Source organism: Typopeltis vanoorti, chromosome 18, assembly GCF_054136105.1.
Source record: "Typopeltis vanoorti isolate ZY-2024b chromosome 18, IOZ_Tvanoo_1.0, whole genome shotgun sequence".
In the NCBI taxonomy this organism is placed as follows: Eukaryota; Metazoa; Arthropoda; class Arachnida; order Uropygi; family Thelyphonidae; genus Typopeltis; species Typopeltis vanoorti.
The window spans coordinates 46,875,677-46,898,893 of record NC_143566.1 but is presented as its reverse complement, the minus strand read 5'-3'; the positions used below and the strand labels follow the sequence as shown (position 1 = coordinate 46,898,893).

The window sequence follows — 23,217 nt, the reverse complement described above, 5'->3', positions numbered from 1 at the left end:
CTAGAGATAGTTCTCTTACCAGCCTTGATTTATGACACTATAAAGGTGCCAACTGGGATGACTTTTGGAATTGTTATGCCTCTTTTCCATGGTTACTTTACAGCTTTTATTCTCCTGATCCTAATATTTGCACTGAACTAATAATCAAAACAATCTTCACTGGAATGAGGACTTTCATCTCCCAGTCCATTGCAAATGCCCAACCCATATCCAAGCCCTGTTTTTCTAAATAATGTTTTTCTTAATAATAATAAATTAAATGAATTGCATTTCATTTAATGCATGTATTTCATGTTTATTACAAATTCGTTTCACGGGAATAACAAACGAATAATACACGTTAGTCGCTCCTTTACTGACATTTCATATGTACGCATTTTCTGGTTGTGGAAAAATGTCAAGAGTCAAACGGAAAATTTTATTGGTTTCCGAAAAAGTAGAAATTATACGGGAGGTGGAAAGTGGCCAATCAAATCTGACAGTAGCAAAGAAGTATGGTTTGTCCCCATCTACAATATCAACAATTTGGAAGAATTGCGAGTTGACTCTGAAAGCTTTTGAAAGCAATTTATCGAAGTGTAAAAAACTTAAAAAGTGTAATAAAAGTGACGTTGACAAGGCACTTCTTTCATGGTTTAAAGTGCAAAGAACCGCTGGCTTACCTATTAGCAAACCAATTTTGAAAGTTCAAGCCGAAAAATTTGCTGTTCAACTTGGTTATAGTGATTTTAAGTGCAACAATGGGTGGATTGATTGCTTTAAGAACAGAAACAATATTGTCTACGCAAAAGTAAGTGGCGAGGCATTGTCCACTGACAAAAACGTTGTTTCTGACTGGATCAAGAATGTATGGCCAGACATCAAACGAAGGTATGGATACAACAACATTTATAATACAGACAAAGCAGGGTTTTTTTATAATTTAATGCCCAATAAAACTTTTCAATTTAAAAACGAAAAGTGCATTGGCAGAAAACTTACCAAAAATAGACTCACAGTTTTAGTTTGTGCGAACATGACTGGTAGCGATAAAAGAAAGCTTCTTGTAATTGGAAAATCGGCAAAGCCTAGATGCTTTAAAAACATAAAGAAACTTCCCGTTGTTATACAGCGAATAAGAGGGCCTGGATGACATCTTCAATTTTCGAAAATGAAATTCGCAAGTGGGATAAAAATCTTCGCAGTGAAAACTGGAAAATTTTGTTATTGATAGACAACTGTCCTGCCCATCCTGTAGTGGCTAATTTAACAAACATAAAACTTGTTTTCTTGCCACCGAATGTGACAACTGTCTTGCAACCACTTGATCAAGGCGTAATTAGATGTTTTAAATCCCATTTTCGTTGTCTGTTAGTCTTGGAACTGATAGAATGCAGAGAAAAATTCACAGAAAATGCTCATGCTTATGACTCGAAGATCAGTGTACTTCACGCAATAAGTTTAATGAGCGATGCTTGGAATTTGGTGTCATCGTCTACGATACAAAACTGTTTTAAGAAAGCCTGTCTTGCGGAATACAAGTGCGAATCTGAAGAAGATGAAGAGGATAACTTACCGTTATCAGCGTGGTTAAAAGCATGAAACTTGAACAATTTTGAAACGTGCGCAGAGATTGATAATTTTATAGACATTGATAATGGCATCGCAACTTCGGGTATACCGACAGACGCTGACATCTTAAAACAAATCTCTTGTACACCAGAAGAAGATAATAGCAGTGACTCCGAGGAAGAAAATAGCAATGATGAGAAAATCGTTACCTGGTGTGAAGCAGAAAGTGCTTTACATATGTTAACAAGATTTATGGAATTGCGATCTGTAAGTTCAGACGACACATTCAAGCATCTTAGTGGTATAAGGAACAATTTCAAACGTATGAAATATGCGACTTGTGCAAAGCAAAGCACGCTTGATGATTTTTTATGTAAAAATGTGAAGTTTTAAAAATAAATTTTTGTTCTTTATATGTATGTATGCACATATGTATTTATGTTACCCAATATACCTATGCTGAGAAAAATCTGAAAACCTTTTTAATTTGTTCAAATTATGACCTTCTTGGATATAATGAATAACAGTTATTACGAACAAATATATGCGGTCCCGTGGAATTCGTTATAATCGAGTTCTACTGTGTGTGTGTGTGTGTGTGTGTGTGTGTGTGTGTGTATATATATATATATATATACTAGGGGCTCCGACCCCTGGCACCTACAGCACCCCACCCCCCGCATTCAGGACTGGTAGGATAGTTCTCCTTGAATTCTGATGCCTTGAATTTTGAGGACTCGACACTCAGGGGCTACCCTGAGTGTCAAATCTTCAAAAGCCCCCCCCCGGCATCTACGGTGCCCAACACCCCCCGGGTTCCTGATTGGTAGGCCAGTTCTCCTTGAATTCTGATCACTCGAAAGGGGGGGGGGCAGAATACTCTACCTATAGGAGTTGCCAAACACACCGTTTGCGAACTCCTATAGGTAGAGATGACCTTGCTAATGCTTCTGCTTGGTATCTCCACTTGGGCTTGGCTCCCACTGAAGAGACCTCAATAAAGGTCGAAACTAGTCTGGGTAGTGGCCCTTCCCTGAATGCATAACATTATACATATCCAGAAGGAGATGTGTTTTGCATTATGAGAGATACTGAGAAAGGAATGATGTTAGCTTGCTCCACCTTTGCAACGAGTTGCCTGCTGTTGTACTACCTTACCCTAGTCCTGAAGATACTTTCAGGCACAAACTTTGTTTGCTCACACTTGGATAAAGGATTAAACTAAATTTATTATAGTCTAACCAAGTGAAAATAAACTTTTAACATCTTTCTCAAAATCCAAAGTAATTTAATAAAAAGGTGGCACACTGTTTGGACACTCCTATAGGTAGAGATGACCTTGCTAATGCTTCTGCCTGGTATCTCCACTTGGGCCTGGCTCCCATTGAAGAGACCTCAATAAAGGTCGAAACTAGTCTGGGAAGTGGCCCTTCCCTTAATGCATAACATTATACATATCTGCAAGGAGATGTGTTTTGCATTATGGGAGATACTGAGATAGGAGTGATGTTAACTTGATCCACCTTTGCAAAGAGTTGCCTGGTATTGTACTACCTTACCCCAGTCCTGAAGATACTTTCAGGTGCAAACTTTGTTTGCTCACACTTGGATAAAGGATTAAACTAAATTTATTAATGACTATTTGATTGTTGTGATGGGCTTCTAACAGCAACAAACATAGATACATACCCTTCCAATGATAAACGTCAATACCGCAGCAAGGACAAAATCCTGAGATGCCAGATCAATAACAGAGAAAAGCAGAACATCAAACAAAACTAAAGTTATTTCATGACCACACAAGAGCACAGCATCAAATGAATGTCCATTATCTAGAAAATAAAAATAATAATAAAAAATTATTTTCATTTCAGCATCACAAACGTAGTATAATATTATAAGGATCATTTCATAAGTTCTGCACTCCATACTAACTCCTGTTGTTAAAATGAATATTTATTTAACAAAATAAATGTTATAAAATAAAATATAATATAATATAAATAATAATTATTATTATTACATGACGTCTCCAGGAAGTCCAAAGACTCATCGAGGGAGGGAAGGGTAACTACTCTACAACTGTCTCTCTTTCCACCAACTTCACCAACTTTATCTACAACCCATCACCACTAGTATTTTCACAATCACAAGCATCCATGCCCACAGCGGGATTTGAGCCCACAGCCTTTTGGTTAGAGAGCAGATACACTAACCACTCAGCCAACCAGGCCAACATAATAATAATATAATATAATATAAAAAGTATAATATTCTAAGGATAATTCTGCACGCCATATTTACTCCTGTTGTTAAAACAAATATTTATTTCACAAAATAAATAACTAGTTTGAGAATAAATTAAAGAAAATAAATTTACCACACATTTACAGGCCTTCATAGCAAACCTGTTTTGTTGAGAAGTTTGATAAATCTGGATACTTCAGCAGAAATCTCATTGATGGTAGTTAAGCATTTCCCACAGAGTGATTCTTTCAACTTACAGAAAAGATTGAAGTCTGGAGGACTCACACTTTTCATAAGATCAGATACATCATGAAAACATTGCTGGCTATTGCATGCTCATGACTTGCATCAGATTTCTCTTCCATTTTGAAATCTTATTTTATGAAACAAGAACACAAGAAACAAGCACTCCAAAAGTTTTTACTCAATAGGGCTAACAGTTGATAGGGACAAGATGAAACTGACAAATTATGATAACTTTAACACAAGACGAAGACTGGAAACTATTTCATCATCATCACAGTGCATGATGTGCACCTTTGAAATGACCTTGGTATATATATATATATATATATACTATATACTAGTGGGGCTATGCCTCCTGGTGCTCAACCCCCCCCCCCCCCGTGTTCCGGACTGGTAGGCAGGTTCTCCTTGAATTCTGATGACTCGAAAAGGGAAGGGATCCCCCCCCCCCCAGCACCTACACCACCCAACTCCCCGAGTTCCGGACTGGTAGATCGGTTCTCCTTGAATTCTGACGATGCAAAAGGGGTTCCCCCTGGCACCCCCCCAAGTTCCGGACTGATAGGCCGGTTCTCCTTGCATTCTGATGACTTGAAATTTATAGAACACTTAAAGATTGCTTCAAGTTATTCTCCTATATAAAGGAGGTAACAGAAATGAAATCAGAAATTACAGACCAATATCTATACTATCCACAGTGTCAAAGGTTATTGAAATCCTAATAAAAACAACTGATTAAATAGCTATCTGAATACCATATCCTGTTATGCATTTAATCAACATGGGTTTAGATCTGGATTCAATACCGGAAAATCACTACTGGAGTTCCATAAAACAGTTTATAGTGGAATAAATAAAGGAATGTACACAGCAGCAGTTTATCTTGATATATCTAAGGCATTAGACTGTGTTCATCATAACCTACTACTACTGAAAATGTTTAGATATGGCATTAGAGGAGTTACCAAAGACTGGTTCAAATCCTATCTGAATAATAGAAAACAATGCACCAGCTATGGGACATTCAATATCGCAACAAAAATAATAAAATATGGAGTCTCGCAAGGTTCGGTGCTAGGACCCATCCTACTTTTAATATATGTTAACGATCTGCGTAAATATAAACTTTTTGGAAAAATGATATTGTTCGCTGATGATACAGCATTAGTATACACCGAAATGATCCTCAAAGATCTAGAAAATCAGATTAATCATGATATGTTGAACTAAATAAGTGAATTACCAATAATGGTCTTAAGATCAATACCGATAAAATCAGATATATTTCCTTCACATTAACAGATAAGTTAGATCACAATATAACCATAAAATGGCATGAAATGAAATGTAGTGATATCCATAATTGTAACTAATTTAGTCAAAAAAAGAAAATCAGTCAAGTATTTGGGCCTCCATATTGATAGCAATCTGAAATGGAACTCCCACAACACATTTTTAACAAATAAGTTGAGGTTTGTAATTAACAGAATATATTATGTTAAAAAAATTGTAAATGCAGCAATCTTAAAATGCTTATACTATTCTTGGGTAAATTCCTCACTGCAATATGGTATCACCTGTTGGGGTGCAGATTGCTACAACAATATGCTTCCTTTGATATGAATACAAAATAGAATTAGAGCTATAGCCATTTTTGCACATTCAACCAACAATCAATCTGTTTGGCATTCCTTCATAATTCATATTTTGCCATTACAGAAACTATCTTTAGTGCTGTATATTATTATTATGTAGCACCTCCAGGGAGTCCAAAGACTCATTGAAGGAGGGCGCCTACACCACAACTCTTTGTCTCCACCACTCCATCCACCAACTACAATGAACTGCAGCTACACCAACAGCATCTACAGCCCACCACCACCACCAACAACAACCACTAGTATTTTCACAGACATCCATGCCCACAGTGGGATTTGAACTCAGCCTTTTGGCTGGAGAGCAGATACACTAACCACTTGGCCAACCAAGCCGGCTGAAAACACTGAACATTTGTCAGTATATAATGTAGACTATGATTTACGGTGTGACTGGAACTTGCTAGTAGTACAAGGCAAACAAAGAAATTTTTCAAAAATCCTTTGAATACCTAGCAACAAGCAGCTACAATAAACTCCAAAATGAAATAATATCAATAATCTCAGAATATTCTTTTAGAAAAAGATTGAGAGACTACCTCATGGAACTAAATAATGTTGACCTTTATTTTAAACGTATATCATAAGAGATCACTATAACTTATATATCATGTCCAATTATGATTGTAATATATTATGACAAGAGTACACTGTTATGTAAGCCCTCATAAATACAGTTACTGGATTTTGCAGTGACGTGACTGTATCGTGCAAATTTAATTTTCTAGTAACCAGTATGGCTACTGCCCTTGGTTACACATAAAAAAATAAATAATAAATAAAATATTGTAAAAACTCACTAACTTATTTTAAACATTTGTGTAGACTATGAAAACTATCGGATAATGCATTTTACCCTATTTGTATACATAAGGAAAATATTTTTATTTGTTTATAACAAAAAATCAGCCCTAAATAAATTTAAAAACCAACAGAAAATGTTGATAGTATACTTGAATTGTATATTTATAAATATTATGTATGTATGTATGATGAGAATAATAATAATAAATGTTATCAAAGATAGGATTTAAAAAAAAAAAAAAAAGTTGATAGAGAAAAGGTCTTTAGCCTACCTGCCAGTTGACTTACAACTCAAATATAGACTACATATAGCTCAAAACAATATTTTATGTACACTACATTATTTGTAACTTTGAACAGCTTTTCTGTTGGCACCTTATATTAGTCTTTTCCAGATTTACAAAACTTGATCATGACAACCTTTATTTGGTCTAAACCCAGCTTGTTCTTCTCTGGGGAGTGTATCTCCCCAGATCTGCAGTTTGTCCTATGTAGTGTAGCCCACTACTGCAAATGATCATGTAGACACCTGGTTTTTCAAGTGGCTGGTCATTATCTACTCCAGCTGCATTTCCAGGTTTCAGATTTTTGATGTGACTTTTTCCACCACTTGTATTGATATGTACTCTTGACTGCATCCCTCTTCAATGTTTTCTATCCCTCTTTTAACACCTTTTGTTTAATTTAGTACTGAATGTTTTTTTACATTAGCTATCTTTAGCATTTTACATTAATTAGCTATTTTTCAAAGTAATTACTCCAAACATATCTTTATCTTCAGTTTTCATGCCACCTTTATTACCTGTAATTCCTTTTACAATATTATTTCCTCCATTTCTAAGCTTTTTTCGGAGCGACCAGAACATTTTGCCATCTTCCCAATATTTATCTTCTATACTTTTACTCAAGACTTCTCATGACTGTTGTTTAGCTACTTTTATACACTGCTTTGCTTTCTTTCTTTCTTACATTGCTCAGAGAACATGCTGATTTATTTGGGGGAGAAACTTTCAATTTTTCTGAATCCTGGGTAGACTCAGGATGTTAAAGGACTTCCTCAATCTACAGAGTTCTGCCTATTCTATCTTTTCCCAGAGAAGCATGTAGTAAAGTTGTCACACCATGCTTCCCTTCCATGTCTCTAGGGTTTGAATCTGGTCTTCAAACTCATTTTTTCTGTTGCATAATGTTTGTATATTTGACTTTAAAGTTCACCTGTGAAAGCTGCTTAGTTTGATTATTTTTAAAACTTTCTTATACACTCCTCTTTTCAATATGACATTCTTATTAGGCTCAAAATTAAATGAATCATTTCCTATTTCAAATTCCCAGTATACTCTTGTGTCCTGAAACATTGTGAAGCCATCTCTATCAACAATAACATACTCAATGAAACTTATATTATTTCTCGTGTTTTCTCTCCATATAGCAGAAATCCAGCAGGTCTTCCCAAAACATTTCTATGTGTCTGGTAATTTCCTACCCTGCTATTCTGATCTCCAACAAGGACCAACTTTTCTTTTTTCTTTGTCAATTGTTTTCTCTAATGAATCCAGAAATTCTTCCACTTCTTAATAGACCTTCTGTGGGACAATAGAGACAAAAAGTCTCATTGTCCAATTTTCTATATCGATGTCTGCCCACATCACTCTACTTGATATTGCCTGCCTGAATATTCAAGAAGATTATCCTCAAGTTTATTTTTGAATACTTAGCTACTCCTTAATTTCCCTGATCACTATTGTCTGAATACATCTTTATTAAAAATTAGAAATCTGTTGATGCCTCTATGCTGATAGTTCCTATCTTCAATTCTGCAAAAAGATGAATTTGTTACAGTAGCTGACTTTTCAAGGTTTTCTCTGGTTCCCTGAGAAAAACAGTAAGGGCCTTGTTTAACTAGGCAATACTCCAGTTAGCACAAATTTCGATCATTACAACATTTTGTTTTGGTAGTCAGTAAGAATACAATTTAGTTGGCTAAACTCCAATTGTCTTTCCTTGTTCATTTAGTATCCAGGTAGATACCTACAAATGGGATGCATCATGAGACATTAAAGGAGCAGACATTAGGTCAGAAGCCCAGGATCTCTCCACATCCCTTAAAAGGATATGTGGAAATCTCTTCCCAGTTATCTAGCTTCAACACTTAAGCAACCCTCCCCCTTTGCAAACTGCATCTTATATACATAAGTTGTTATTTTCAAACAAATAAGCAGTTTCTTCATCCATCAACTTACCATTAAAAAAGAAACCTCTATCTGTTACTTCAAAACATTCTACATCCAGAATACTTTCCATTAATACTCTATCTTTCACTACATAGTCCAAATCCTTGTAAGCCTGTAAAAGATTAGGCATCCATTAAGGTTAGGAAAAAGATTAGGTAGCCAGTAAAAGTTTATGTAGCCATTAAGTTACTCATATAACCATTTGGTTATATGAGTAACTTAATGGTTTATGAGTAAACGCCTGATATTAGGGCAATTATATTCTAATATCAGAGGTATAAATTTCTGATATTTAAGTGCAATTCATACTGCTATACATTTATATATAAGCCTACACTGCCTCTTAGTTGTAATAGTAATCTTTTAAATATATAGTTAATAACATGAAACCATCCAAATGTTTTAAAGTATTTTCCTAAAATAAATTGCTTATATCAATTATGTCATTATATCAATGTGTAAATACATTATATTTTTATTTGGCCTGAATAGCTAGGTGGATAGCATCTCCACTCTTCAAATAACAGGCAATGGGTTTAAATCCCAGTCTTTATGCAGTATATGATTTTTGCTGTTGCCTGATGTAAGACTGCCATAACCTGTTTAATGAAAGTTTGAAAGGGATGGAAAACACTTCATGCTTGGATGTTTCTAACTGGTGTGCAGTTTATTGATATACAGAGTGAATTTGATGAACAAAAGGACTTATATATGCCTGATGGACTATATTTAAATGGATTTGAAGTTAGATGTTTGGAGAAAGTGTTATTTAGTGAGTTTAGAAGTAGCTGATCGTACAACTCTAGCCCATTTACAGAAGTTAGGTGCTGTTTCCCTGTCAAATACTTGGCCAGCAAGGTTAGTATAATTCTTGTAAAAGTTTGATAGATTTTCGTTAATGTTATTAATCTAATAGTTACCTTCCACATTTTTATTTGCACATCCTAACATACAGGGCTTGAAATTTACAAGCTTTTGTTAATGCTAAGACTAATTTTTACCCTGTGTTTTTACATGCTACAACCACTTTTCTTGTAATGCAAGGACTGAGAAATGGCAAACACCAACACAATAATCTGCTACAAAACTATTGACTTGCCACCATCAAATTTTATGACATAAAAGGCTTCCTTTTTATTTGAGATAGCTCTAGTTTTCATTTTTTGGTATATAGACAGTAGATGGAAACAAATTGTTCATGCAAACTATGGAATGAAGATGTAGCAAGAAGTAGTTATGAAATTTCCAGATGTTTGTGGAATTTTGTAAACATGTGATGAATGGTTTATATGCCCCAAAAGAAGGAAGAGAACAGGATAATATTGATTTTTATAATCAGCTACAAAACATATATAATAAAATAAATAAAAATGATTACATAATTTTAGCAGGAGACTTAAATGCAAGAATTGGAAACACAAAAATTAATAATAATATAGGAATACATGGAGAACACACTCTAAACAGAAATGGTAAAAATTTGATTGGCTTTGTAGTTTATAATAATCTAAAAATAACAAATTCCTTCCATAAACATAAAGACATACATAAATATACTTGGGCAGCAAGAGGATGGAAATCAATATTAGATTACTTCATATTAAATGAAAAGACATCAAAATTTTCACTAGATGTTAGAGTTCACAGAGGATATGAAATAAGCAGTGACCACTTCCTTGTTAAAATAAAATTAAGAATACAACCTAAATGGCTACAAGTAACAAGAACAGAAAGAAAAATGAAACATTTGTTTATAAAACTAGACTACTGAATGACACAAATGTACAATGGCTATATGAACAAAGAATTAACCAGTATCTAGATAAAATAAAACAAAATGAAGAAATAGAAATAGAATGGCTTAATATAAAAACGATACTAAATGCAGCAGCAAATGAAAGCTTAGGAAAGACCAAAAAATTCAATAAAAGAAAAAACTGAAGATCTGGGATGATACAATCAAAGAAATAATAATAATAAAAAAAAAAGAAGCTTATCACAAATGGTTAAGCAGTAAAAGATTAGAAGATGAAATAGAATATACAAGAATAAGAGTCATAGCTAAAAGAGAAGTCAGAAAAAGACAGAGAATCATGGAATAAATTTGTTTCTAATTTAGAACATGATTTATATAAAGTAAGACCCAATGTATATAAGATTTTGAAACACTTAAATGCAGATACCAAAGAAAACATAAAATTAAACACTGAACTGTGGACAGACAAATATTTTAAAAAAGACAACTGGCAAACAATTAATGAAAATGAAATAACTGAAGAAGAATTAGAAATCAGCCTGAAAGAAACAAGAAACGGAAAATCACCTGGAGAAGATAAGCTAGGTTCAGAACTATATAAATATGCAGGAACAAGATTCAAAGAAAGACTCTTATTATTTTTAAATAAAATTTACTCAACTGGTATCCCCCCAGTAGAATGGAAAAAAGCAATCATGATTCCTATCTTTAAGAAAGGTAATAGAGATGACCCTAAAAACTATAGAGGTATCAGTATACTAAATTCCTGTTACAAAATATATAGCAGAATCTTAAATAACAAACTAATGAAATATTCCGAAAACTTTATTCTAGAAGTACAGAATCGATTTAGAAAAGGACGATCATGTATAGACCCGGCCTTTTGCCTAAAATTAATAATAGAGAAAAGAAGAGAATATAATTTAGACACATATTGCATTTATTGACTCTGAAAAAGCATTTGACAAAGTTAAAAGAAACATATTATTTAACATATTAAAAGAAAGACAAATACCAAATAATATCCTAAAAGCTATCACAAGTATATATATATGAAAATAATCAAATACAAATAAGATTAAATCACGAGCTATCATATATGAGAGAGATAAACCAAGGGGTGCGACAGGGATGTCCCCTCTCAGCAACTCTTTTTAATATCTACTTAAATGAAATAATAAAATGGAATAAAAATTTACATCAAGGAATTAGACTTTCTCCTACAGTTAACTTAAACACTCTCCTCTTTGCAGACGACCAAATAATAATTACAAATTCTGAAGATAACTTACAGAAAGCTATTTTAAATCTAAATGAGATATCCAAAGATTATGGAATGATAATATCAACAGAAAAATCAAAAACTATGGCCTTTAAAGGACAAGATCCAGCAAGAACTAAAATAGTAATAGATAACAAGATCTTAGAACAGGTGAATTCATTTAACTACCTAGGATGTATGATCACATATGAAAATGAAAAAGATATAAACGTAAAAATTGCAAAATATTTAAAAATAACAGGTGTAATTAACTCTATATTTAAACCAAACCTAGTTCAAAAACAAACCAGGCTAAAAGTATACAATACATTAGTCCTACCAGTCTTAATGTATGGAAGCAAAATCTGGACAATAAAACAAAAAGATTAACAACAGCAGAAATGAAGTTTATGAGAAAAACTGCAAAGTATACCCTATTTGATCACAAAAGAAACGAAGATATTATGAAAGAATTAAACCAAGAACCAGTAATAGAAAAAATTAAAAAATATAAACATAAATGGATGGAACACGTTCAAAGAATGAAAACAGAAAGATTACCAAAAAAGCCTCAAAGTACAAGTCAAGAGGAAAAAGAAAACCAGGACGTCCTCTTAAACAATGACTTCTAAGGCTGGAACAGGCCATGCTAGGCCTAAATCCTTGATACCCATGGTGATGATGATGTGATGAAGTTAAAACTAAGGACCATTTGATTGTCTGCTCAGACTCTATTGCAGGCAAAATAAGAATTTTAATATTACAGCTCTGCTCTGTACCAGTTAACAGTGTTGAAAACGATTTTAAAGAAGACAGACTATAATTTCCCTGAAGTTGGACCAAAACTATTTAGACTCTGATAGACTTTGGCAATAGAATTGAAAGGATATTGAGGAAGCATGAAACAATATATAGACCTCAGTAATATCAGAATGTAATATAATATCAGAATGTACTCAGGGAGTATGTTATCAGATGATTACATACTCCTAAATAAATCCAGGACAAGTCTGCAGAATTTCCTGAATAAACTAAATAACTGCCATAATAAATTTGGTATAAAAATCACCATTAAAAAGACAAAGACAATGAAAATATGCAGAAACATTGCCAACATCAACTGCATCCTAAATTGGAGAACCTATAGAATTAGTAAAACATTCCAGCTATTTAGTACAACTTTTAGTGAAGATGAAAAATTAAATTTGGAAATGGACAACAGAATTAGCAATGCTGGTAGGTAGGAAGTCAGCTAAATAAATTTATATGGAATAAAAGAGAGATTAGTCAAAACACTAAACTAGCCATATACAAGACGGTGTTCAAACTACTTTTAACTAACGGTTCTGAGAGCTAGATTAAAAATAAAACTCTTGGTCAAAGACTAGAGACCATAGATATGAGTATGAGAGTTCTGAGAAAGATTAGGGGACTGAAGAGATGGCATCATATTAAAAACAAGGATATTAAGAAAGAACTTGACATTGCTAGCATTCAGGAATGTGTTAGCAGAGGTAATCTCATTATTACCACTTAAACAGAACGAGAGGAAAAAGATCCAGAGGAAAACCAAGATGTAGGTGAATTAATACAGTAAAAAGTATCTTAGAAGACAGAAATATAAAATCTGATAATATTGGAATATTGACAGGAAGTTAGTAATGATATATCTTTTCATGTATTACTTATGGCAGTATAGATTGGAATGGAGAAATAGCATTTGGGAATAAGGAAAATAAATTTCTGAAGTTCTTGAGAGATAGCTATCCCAGGCAGCATGTAAAGGAGGGCATGAGAGGATCAAAAGTTTTAGATCTGATCATTTCATCAGAGGATGCAACTGTGAGTGGGGTTTCACACTTTCCTCCAGTTGGTGAGAGTGATCACCTGGGTTGTGACTACCCATATGCAGACTTCTGTGAGAAAAGGATATATGTGGAATTATAAGGTTGGTAATTATGACAAGTTTAGGAGACAGCTTGGAGCTACAGCATGGAAAGAGGAGTTCAGTGGTAAGAAAAATGCTGCTTGGAATTGACAAAAAATACATAACAGCATCAACGTGTGAATGCATTCTGAAGGCCAAAAGGTTGAATAAGGTAGATGTAAAATGCATGAATGAGGGGCATGAAATCTGGAAAAAAGAAGGTACTTTGGAGACAGTAGAGGATGAATAATGGTGATAATCAGTTACACGAAGAGTTTAAAGAACAAGCCAGGAAAGCAACACTCAAATTAGTAAGGAAAACAAAAGTGCAGTATGAGCAGAAATTGGCAAATCAGGCAAAGGAAAACCCTAGAGAGTTTTTTTAGATATGTGGCAAGTAGAAGAAAGAACTACTGCAGAAGACATTGTTGAGGTATTCAGTGATCAATTTATATGGGTGTTTCATCCAGATCAGGGTCAAATCATGAGGAACTTAAGTGCAGAGGATAGCTTAATTGTGAGTGAGCAGAAGGTACTTGAAGAAATAAATAACCTTGATGTCAATAAGGTGGTAGGATTTGATGACATATTACCACACATTTTAAGGGAATGTTCCAGGGAATTCGCAGTAGCATGCCCGTTTAATAAGAGTCTTACAATAGCACAGGTTCTAAGCGGGTGGAAAGAAGATAAAATTGTTCCACTGCATAAAGGTGGTGATAAGGATGTAGCTTCAAATTATAGGCCAATCTGTATATCTGGAGTTGTGGTGAAGGTACTAGAGAGAGAGAGAGAGAGAGAGAGAGAGAGAGAGAGAGAGAGAGAGAGAGAGAGAGAGAGAGAGAGAGATTGGTGAGAACTAGGATACAGAAATGGGCTGATAACAGCAGCATTCTTTATGGTTATCAACATGGGTTTGTTAAAGGAAAATCATGCTTTACTAACTTACTTATGTCCTATAGAAAGGTGACAAATACCTTGAACAAGGGAGATGCATATACAATGGTATACTTAGATTATAGAAAAGCTTTTGATAGATTGCCACATAACAAGCTGTTAAATAAATTGAAATGGAAGGGATTGGATAAGTCCTCTGAGTTGGATCAGTGAATGGCTCTCAGATAGGTATCAGAAAGTTCATATGAGGTTGCAGTATCCCAAAAGAGGAAGGTCACTAGTGGTGTGCTGCAGGGGTAAGTTTTGGCACCATTGTTGTTTGGTTTGTATATTAATGATATTGGGAATGGGTTTAACTGGTGATATATACCGTTTGCAGATGATGCAAAACTGGGGAAGGCAATGCAGAGTCAAGCAGATGTTATGGCTTTACAGGAGCACTTGAATAGATTGCATGAATGGACAGGTTATCCAATTCCCAAGTTCTACAACAAGAACTGTGCACCATCCAGTGCATCATACTACAGAATGGCTTCACCTCAAGGAAGTTTAAATGCATCTTGGGCACTTACAAATCTATTCCCTAGAACCCTGAACCTGTATGGCGAGTCCCTATTACATACATCGCAGGCATCTCTGATACAATTGCTAAGATTCTGAAAAGATACAATTTAGTTCCTATATTTCTCTCTATCAAACAGTCCCACCCCTCCCTATCTAATGTTTACTAGGTTCACTGTGAGTGCCTTCACTCATACTTTGGACAAACAGGATGTTCGGTTGAAAAATGACTACAAGAATCCCAATCTTATATTAACAACAATAAACCTGAAAAATCTGGCCTTACTCAGCATGGAATGGACACTGACCACAGTAACCTATGGTCCAATTCTTGCCTTTTACATCTGTACAGGTTTAGGTTTGAGTGGTTATTTAAAGATAATGCTGGAGCACTTCTATACCACCAAACTTTATATCAGAATGACTGCTTCTCTATTGCCAAGATCTGGAAGAGTCTCATCCAGATAAATGGCAAGCAACAGTACAACTCCCTGTATTTAATTATTTTTTTAAATTTTATTTTATATCAAATCACCTTAATTTTAAATTTGTGATCTTATTTTATTCTAACCACCTGCTAGGTGGCATTCCTGACGTGGCTCAGCTCTATAAATAGGATGAACATTCTTTGGTAAAGCTACACCTTGTGACTATGCTGATACACTGATGATAAACAGTGAATTTCTGGTCGAAATATTTGCAGTAATAAATTATTATATTTTTGTGAATGTGTGTGTCAAATAAACTTTATTATGTTATAAGTACAATTAAAAACTTGTAAGCATCTGTATACAAGTAGACAGGTCATGGAATCATCATGTGCAAACATTCTTTTTGTTTACACTTGGGTAAAGCATTAAAAGAAGAATATAATTCAGGAAAAGTCTGCTGCGCATCTATTTTAGGTTACTATATTACGATTAGATGATTACTTTGTGGTATGCCTGAGCACTTTCTAAAGATAAAATAATACATGTATATTTGATCCTTTTAATGGTTACATTCCATTATGACAAAATCAGTAATAATTGACGAAACAGATGTTTGTAATGTAATGACTGCTGTGATAAGTAAGGTAAAAAAAAAAAAAAAAGAATACTATATAAAACATACCATGCAACTGGTACCCCACACCTTCTGATTCTTTACTCATGCTAAAACATCTCATTCATCATGAATGAGCAGATCAGCATCCCCCCCACCCCCAAGTCCTGATAATGTATCAGACGGACTTATTGAATATGCATGCACAGCCTGGTTATACGACACATCAGGTTCCAAGAGCACTATCATATTGCAAATCATGCTCCCCTACACACACTTATAGATGAATGCAATGGTTTTATAACATTTTGAAGTAGCCATTATTATTATTATTATTGCTATTGCACAGGTGCCTCCATGGAGTCCTAGACTCATCAGGAAAGATCCAAAGCATCAACACAATATCTATTGTACCTCTCCTTGAAACCATTAACATACAAAGCACTCACAACTGAGTCGGGCAACCCATTCCATTCATTCATCACTCTCCAAACGAAAAATCAAGTTCACACATCCTTTCTAACCAAACTCTTACCCAACTTCTAGGGATTACCACTTGCTCTGTCCCCTCTAGCCAAGTGCTAAAATATTTTCTTTGTATTAATAATATAAAATCCTTTAAGTAATTTAAATCTTTCTACCATATCAACCACAACCCTTTTTTGCCTATCAACCAACTTTTCCACAAATCCTCAATCCATTATCATAGGAAGCATTCAATAAAGCCTTTATAAAGCCTATATCTTTATATAGGCTTTATAAAGATGAATGATAACTCCCTTATCTCTGTTTGATAGCGTGTTCTTCAATAACCAAATAATCCTGTGAGCTACCCTGGCTACTTTAGCAATATGTCCTCTGAACTTTAACTCTATCCACTACTACCCCCAAATCTGTGACTTTATCAATTTCGTGGAGTACAGTTCCTTAATGTGGTACACAGCTTGTAATCTTTGTATCCCAAAATGCATAATATTACACTTTTCCACATTAAACTAACATCCATTATGTTTTTCCCATACTGTCAGCCTATTTAAATCATCTTGCAAGCTCTTTACATAAGTTTAATTGACTATTACCCTAACCAACATCAGCAAACAACTGAATATCTCCCTTCAGATTATTTCCTATATCATTTATGTACAAATTAAGCAGCAGTGATCCAAGCACAGAGCTCTTAAACATAACCCTAGTCACCTTCCTTCTCCTGGATTCTAATCCTCCATATACTACTTTTTGGTATCTGTACATCAGTCACCCTTTTATCCATATCGCCAGTTTCATATCCATTCCACTTGTTACAATTTGCATAATAGAGTTCCATGTGGTATCCTGTTAAATGGCTTGCAAAATTCAGCAGTGTCACTGTGTAGCCATTCCCTTTATCCAACTCAGCTGTCACTCTATTATTATTATCTGAGACCTCCAGGAAGTCAAGGACTCATCGAGGGAGGCTGTAAATTACCCAACCCAGCTTTTATACCCTCCCTTAAATTAATTTACACTAGATGCACTCACTAACCCTAAGGGCAAATTATTCTACTCGCTCACTGCTCTCTGGGAGAAAAACCTAGTTCTTATCCCTTTCTTGACTGAGAACAACCTTAACTTCCATGGATGCCTCCGTGTTCTCTCCCTGCATTCCATATAACGAAAAATTTCGTCATTTGAAATGCTATAACACCCATACAAAAGTTTATAGACCTCTATCATATCAACCCTCTTTCTCCTGTTAACCAGAGTCTGCAATCCACATACTCGCAATCTGTCCTCATAATCTGGATATAATCTTTGTAACTCTTCTTTGCAACCTTACCACAGCTTCTTTATCCCCTTGGAACCTGGAAGACTAAATCTGCACACAATAATTCAGGTGTGGCCTTATCAAAGCCTTATAAAGAGGCAAAATGACTTCCTTATCTGTACATGTCAAGGTTTGCTTCAACATAGCAATTAGCCTCTGAGTTGTATTTGCAACTTTAGCTATGTGAACTTTGAACTTTAAATTCTTATCCACCAAGATCCCTTGCCTCTTAAGTTTCTTGTAGCATATCCCTGCTAATATAATATGCCGCTGGAACTCTAATCACGCCAAAGTACATAACTTTACACTTACTAACATTAAACTGACAGCCATTTTCAATTGCCCAGATTTCCAGTCTATTCAAATCATTTTGTAATTAGTAGCATCCCTGATTTCCCTGCCTATCTTCGCATCATCAGCAAACAATTGCAAATCTGATGATAGACCCTGCTTGATATCATTAATGTATAGATTGAACAATAATGGTCCAAGGACCGAAATCTGAGGTACACCACTTGTTACCTTAAATCTGGCAGATTCACACCCACTGTATACCACTTTTTGATATCTGTCTGTCAACCAACCCCTGATCCAAGTCAACAGATTATATTCCAATCCCATATTTTCCAGTTTACGCAACAGCCTATCGTGTGGTATCCCATCAAATGACTTAGAAAAATCCAACATTATCATACTGTATCCATTCCCGTTATCCAACTCGGCAGTAACATTATTATAAAATATGAGCAAATTGCTAAAACATGACCTTCCTTTAGTAAAACCCATGCTGGTCCTTGCAGAGTATAGAATGGTTGTCTACCCATTTTTGTATGCGAGTTCTTACCAACTTCTCTAAAATCTTCACTACCACACCAGAGATAACAATAGGTCGGTAGTTAGACACATCAATTTTTGCACCACCCTTGTGCAATGGAACTATCATACATTTCTTCCGTTCCTGAGCTGAGACTCAAGTTATACAAATGTGTGAAAGGCCTAGCCAATTCAGCTGAACATTCCTTTAGCAAACGGGCTGATATTCCATCTGTTCCTATTGACAAATTCTTATAAAGGTTATGCAAGAGCTCTTCAACCTCATTTTCATGAACCTCTAACTCTTCATCCAACATAGCAGTAGCACTGTGCACCATACATACACCTGGTTGATATATCTTAGCAAAGTGAGCACTCATTAACTGAACAATCTCCTTAGCTTCAGACACTCGTGTGCCATCTACATTCGATAAAGTTATTCTTCCACATTCATTTATTCTTTCTTTTGCTTGCGGCATAATGATAAAATTCTTTATCATTATCTTTATCATTTAGGCCAATTTCTTTTCATACTCCGTTTTAGCTTTTCTCACAATACTCGTTAGTTTTCTAGCCTGAGCTTTATATATTTCATAACTCCTCTCACAATATTCTTTCCATATCATCTTCTTCTTGTGGATCTCTTGTTTAATAAGGCTGCACATTCATTTCACTCCCAACCTATTTATTCTTCAAACACTAGGGAAACACTGAGATACTTCCTCATTTAAGCACTTTTTCAAAGCTTCCCATGCATTGCTGACATTTTTTCCATTCAGAACTGATACCATGGGACCAAAGATAGTATTCTTCTAAGTCGATCATAATTTCCAGTTTTGTAGTTTTCGTCCCCTACAACTGAGCCGCCAGGTCTGTAGCAACACCCCACCATATATTTCATTCTGTTAACCTCCACTTCACACCAGATAGACTCAAACTCATCGCTACATGGGACGTTGTTACCATCATTTTTTTCTTGTATTTCTACCCTGAGTGGACTTAAATCATCTGATATCATTAGTAGCACTCCTCCTCCTCCTCTCCTATCTCTTCTGTCATTCCTAAAAATAGTATATCCATTATACTCGAACAAAACCAAGTTACCCCTCACAGAGTATCATATTCTTATCAATCTATTCCTGAATTCTCTTTTTGGCCAACTTTTCAAGTACTTTTTACCACCATTGCTGAGATACTGATTGGTCTATAATTTGCTACCTCAGACCTAGATCCTCCTTTCTGCAAAGGAATTATTTTACCCTCCTTTCACTCTTTTGGGACTTTGCCAAAGCTAATACTTAAATTAAACAGCTTAGTCAAAGGCATCGCCAGTTCCTCTGCATATTCTCCTAAAATGCAAGCTGATATGACATCCAATGCCACAGCTGAATTTGCATTCAGATTCTGCAATATCCTAAGTACCTTCAATTCATCAACTTCTGTTTCCACATTAGTCCCTGTCACTTCTGTCATAACAATATCTTATACCCTTGCAAAGCAGTTACTTAGTAACTCAATAATTTCATCTGCCCTGTCGCCTCTTTGCCATCTGCACTCCTTGTACTTGCCACATAATGAAAAAATTCTTTGGGATGTCCTTTTGCCTGTTTGGCTAATTTCTTCTCTTAATCTGATTTTGTCTTCCTTACCATAATGGTCACCTTTCGTTTCTGATCCTTATAGTGTTCAGGAGTTAGCTGGTCACCTTTCTCCTTGTATAGTTCACAACATTTTATTTTATTTTTTGAAACTCAAGCTTAATGATACTACTTGTTCATCTAACTCCTACTCAATTTGCCCTCCTGACCTTGGGTATAACAGTATGATACTGTTTCCTCCAGATATCCCTTGACTATCCCTCATGAACCACTGTGAACATCCTTTGTTTGCAGATCTTTATCCCATGGTGTGAAACTGTGAGTAAATGACATGAATAAATGATTTATTTATACTAGTTCTGAAAAAAAAAAAAAAAATAGAATAATATTCACAAATGAAGAGTTAGGAACAGTTAACTGTAGTTTAAGGATAACTACACCATGTGAAAGTTATGGATAATTGGTGTAGTATCTTTGACTACTGCAACAACAGTCCTGTGAGGTAAGTTTAGACTGCAACCGATCTCAGTGTTTGACAATTCATAGTTACTGAATTTAATAATTTTAATCTTAGTATCTAATGTAATAGGTTCACGAGTGTTCTTTTTCATTTGAAACAACAGTGCTCTTACTTTGATTTTTATGTGCATTCTGGACAATTAATTAAAATAATAGTTATAAACAGCTTATAATTTACAGTTAAACACCAAAATACAGAAAGATACAGCAATAAATGGTGTCCTAAACAGAGTCAACGAACACCGCACATCAGCTGATTCACGGTGGCAGCAGCATCATATCACTAAAACTGCCATGTAAACAAATGCATAGAAGCATAGTACAGAAGGGGCACGGACTGGTTATAGCTGAAAATTGTCATACAAAATGGATTATTGTAAAGGGACGTGCCATACTTTTCTGTATATAAATCTACGCTATATATATATATATATATATATATATATATATATATATATATAATGATAAGCCTTTTTATGTCATGTTTGTATGTGACGTTTTTTGAAACTTAAGGGCTAGCCTGAGTGTCAAGTCTTCAAAATTCAAGGGGAACTGGCCTACCAGTCCGGAACTCGGGGGGGGGCTCCCCATGAAGACTCGGCACTCAAGGGCTACCCTGAGTGTCGAGTCTTCAAAATTCGAGAACCGGCCTACTAGTCCAGAACAAAGGGGATTGGGCGGCGTAGCTCCCCCCCCCCCAGTATATATACACAAATAGTTATTGCAACAAAAATCACCACTAAGTAGTTCACACTGTTGTTAATACTTACATGTTCAATAAACCCTGAGAGAAATTTGTTAACAATCTGATATATCTGTACAACTCTATCAATATCCACTCTGGAGAGATGGCCACCCACTGTTTTAAGAAACAAAAAAAAATTTATATTGATTTTTCATATATCAAAGTTATATAAAAGTTCTTTTGGTAAGAGACTTATAAGGAAAACAGAAATAAAATTTCAACTTGCGTATCACCTCACCTCTGGGTCTAGTTCCCACTGATCAGACCTCAATAAAGGTCGAAACTGGTCTGGGTAGTGACTCTTCCCATAATGCATAGCATTATACATGTCTGCAAGGAAATGTGCTTTGCATTATGGGATACTAAGGCAAGTGACGTGAAGTCATACGACCTTTGCCACGAGTTGCCCCAAGTCCTGAAGATACTTCAGGCATAAACTTTGTTTGCTTACACTTGGATAAAGGATTAAACCAAGTATATAATTTCTTGGTATCTTTAATTTATAGTATAACTAAGTGAAAAACTTTCAACTAGAAATAAAATGTATTTAACCATGTAATATATTTAAAAAGTTCCTAACTTTGTGCACTCACAAATGCACTTCACAATAGCACACAATAACTCTATGAAGTCCTTTACATATAGGAGGTTGGTTAATTGATTTCTTGGTGCAAGAATAGCAAAGGTAATACTGTGCCATTACAATAGTTACAGCTGTACTGATGGTAACAAATAAATAAATAACATGTTACATACAATAATAAATTTAGTTTAATCCTTTATCCAAGTGTGAGCAAACAAAGTTTGCGCATGAAAGTATCTTCAGGACTGGGGTAAGGTGGTATACAACACCGGATAACTCATTGCAAAGGTGGAGTAAGTTAACATCACTCCTATCTCAGTATCTCCCATAATGCAAAACACATCTCCTTTCGGATATGTATAATGTTAGGCATTAAGGGAAGGGCCACTACCCAGACTAGTTTCAACCTTTATTGAGGTCTCTTCAGTGGGAGCCAGGCCCAAGTGGAGATACCAGGCAGAAGCATTAGCAAGGTCATCTCTACCTATAGGAGTTTCGAAACGGTGTGCCACCTTTTTATTAAATTACTTTGGATTTTGAGAAAGATGTTAAAAGTTTATTTTCACTTGGTTAGACTATAATAAATTTAGTTTAATCCTTTATCCAAGTGTGAGCAAATAAAGTTTGTGCCTGAAAGTATCTTCAGGACTGGGGTAAGGTGGTACAACACCGGGAAACACTCTAACCAAGTGAAAAATAAACTTTCAACATCTTTCTCTAAATCCAGAGTAATTTAATAAAAAGGTGGCACACTGTTTGGCAACTCCTATAGGTGGAGATGACCTTGCTAATGCTTCTGCCCTGTATCTCCACTTGGGCCTCGCTCCCACTGAAGAGACCTCAATAAAGGTCGAAACCAGTCTGGGTAGTAGCCCTTCCCTTAATGCATAACATTATACATATCTGCAAGGAGATGTGTTTTGCATTATGGGAGATACTGAGATAGGAGTGATGTTAGCTTGCTCCAACTTTGCA

At 35.1% G+C, this 23,217-nt stretch overlaps 1 protein-coding gene across 2 annotated transcripts in view; it reads right to left on the bottom strand.

Moving 5' to 3' along the window:
* LOC150096630 (meckelin) overlaps positions 1-23,217 on the bottom strand; it is a 575,505-nt gene that overhangs the window by 3,604 nt on the left and 548,684 nt on the right. For both annotated transcript variants that reach the window (XM_090408005.1, XM_090408006.1), the window contains 3 exons: positions 21,685-21,773; positions 8,744-8,846; positions 3,241-3,383 (listed from right to left, as the gene is read on the bottom strand). In XM_090408005.1, coding sequence (XP_090264131.1) covers positions 3,241-3,383; positions 8,744-8,846; positions 21,685-21,773 — 335 coding nt within the window. The remainder of the gene's footprint in view (positions 1-3,240; positions 3,384-8,743; positions 8,847-21,684; positions 21,774-23,217) is intronic.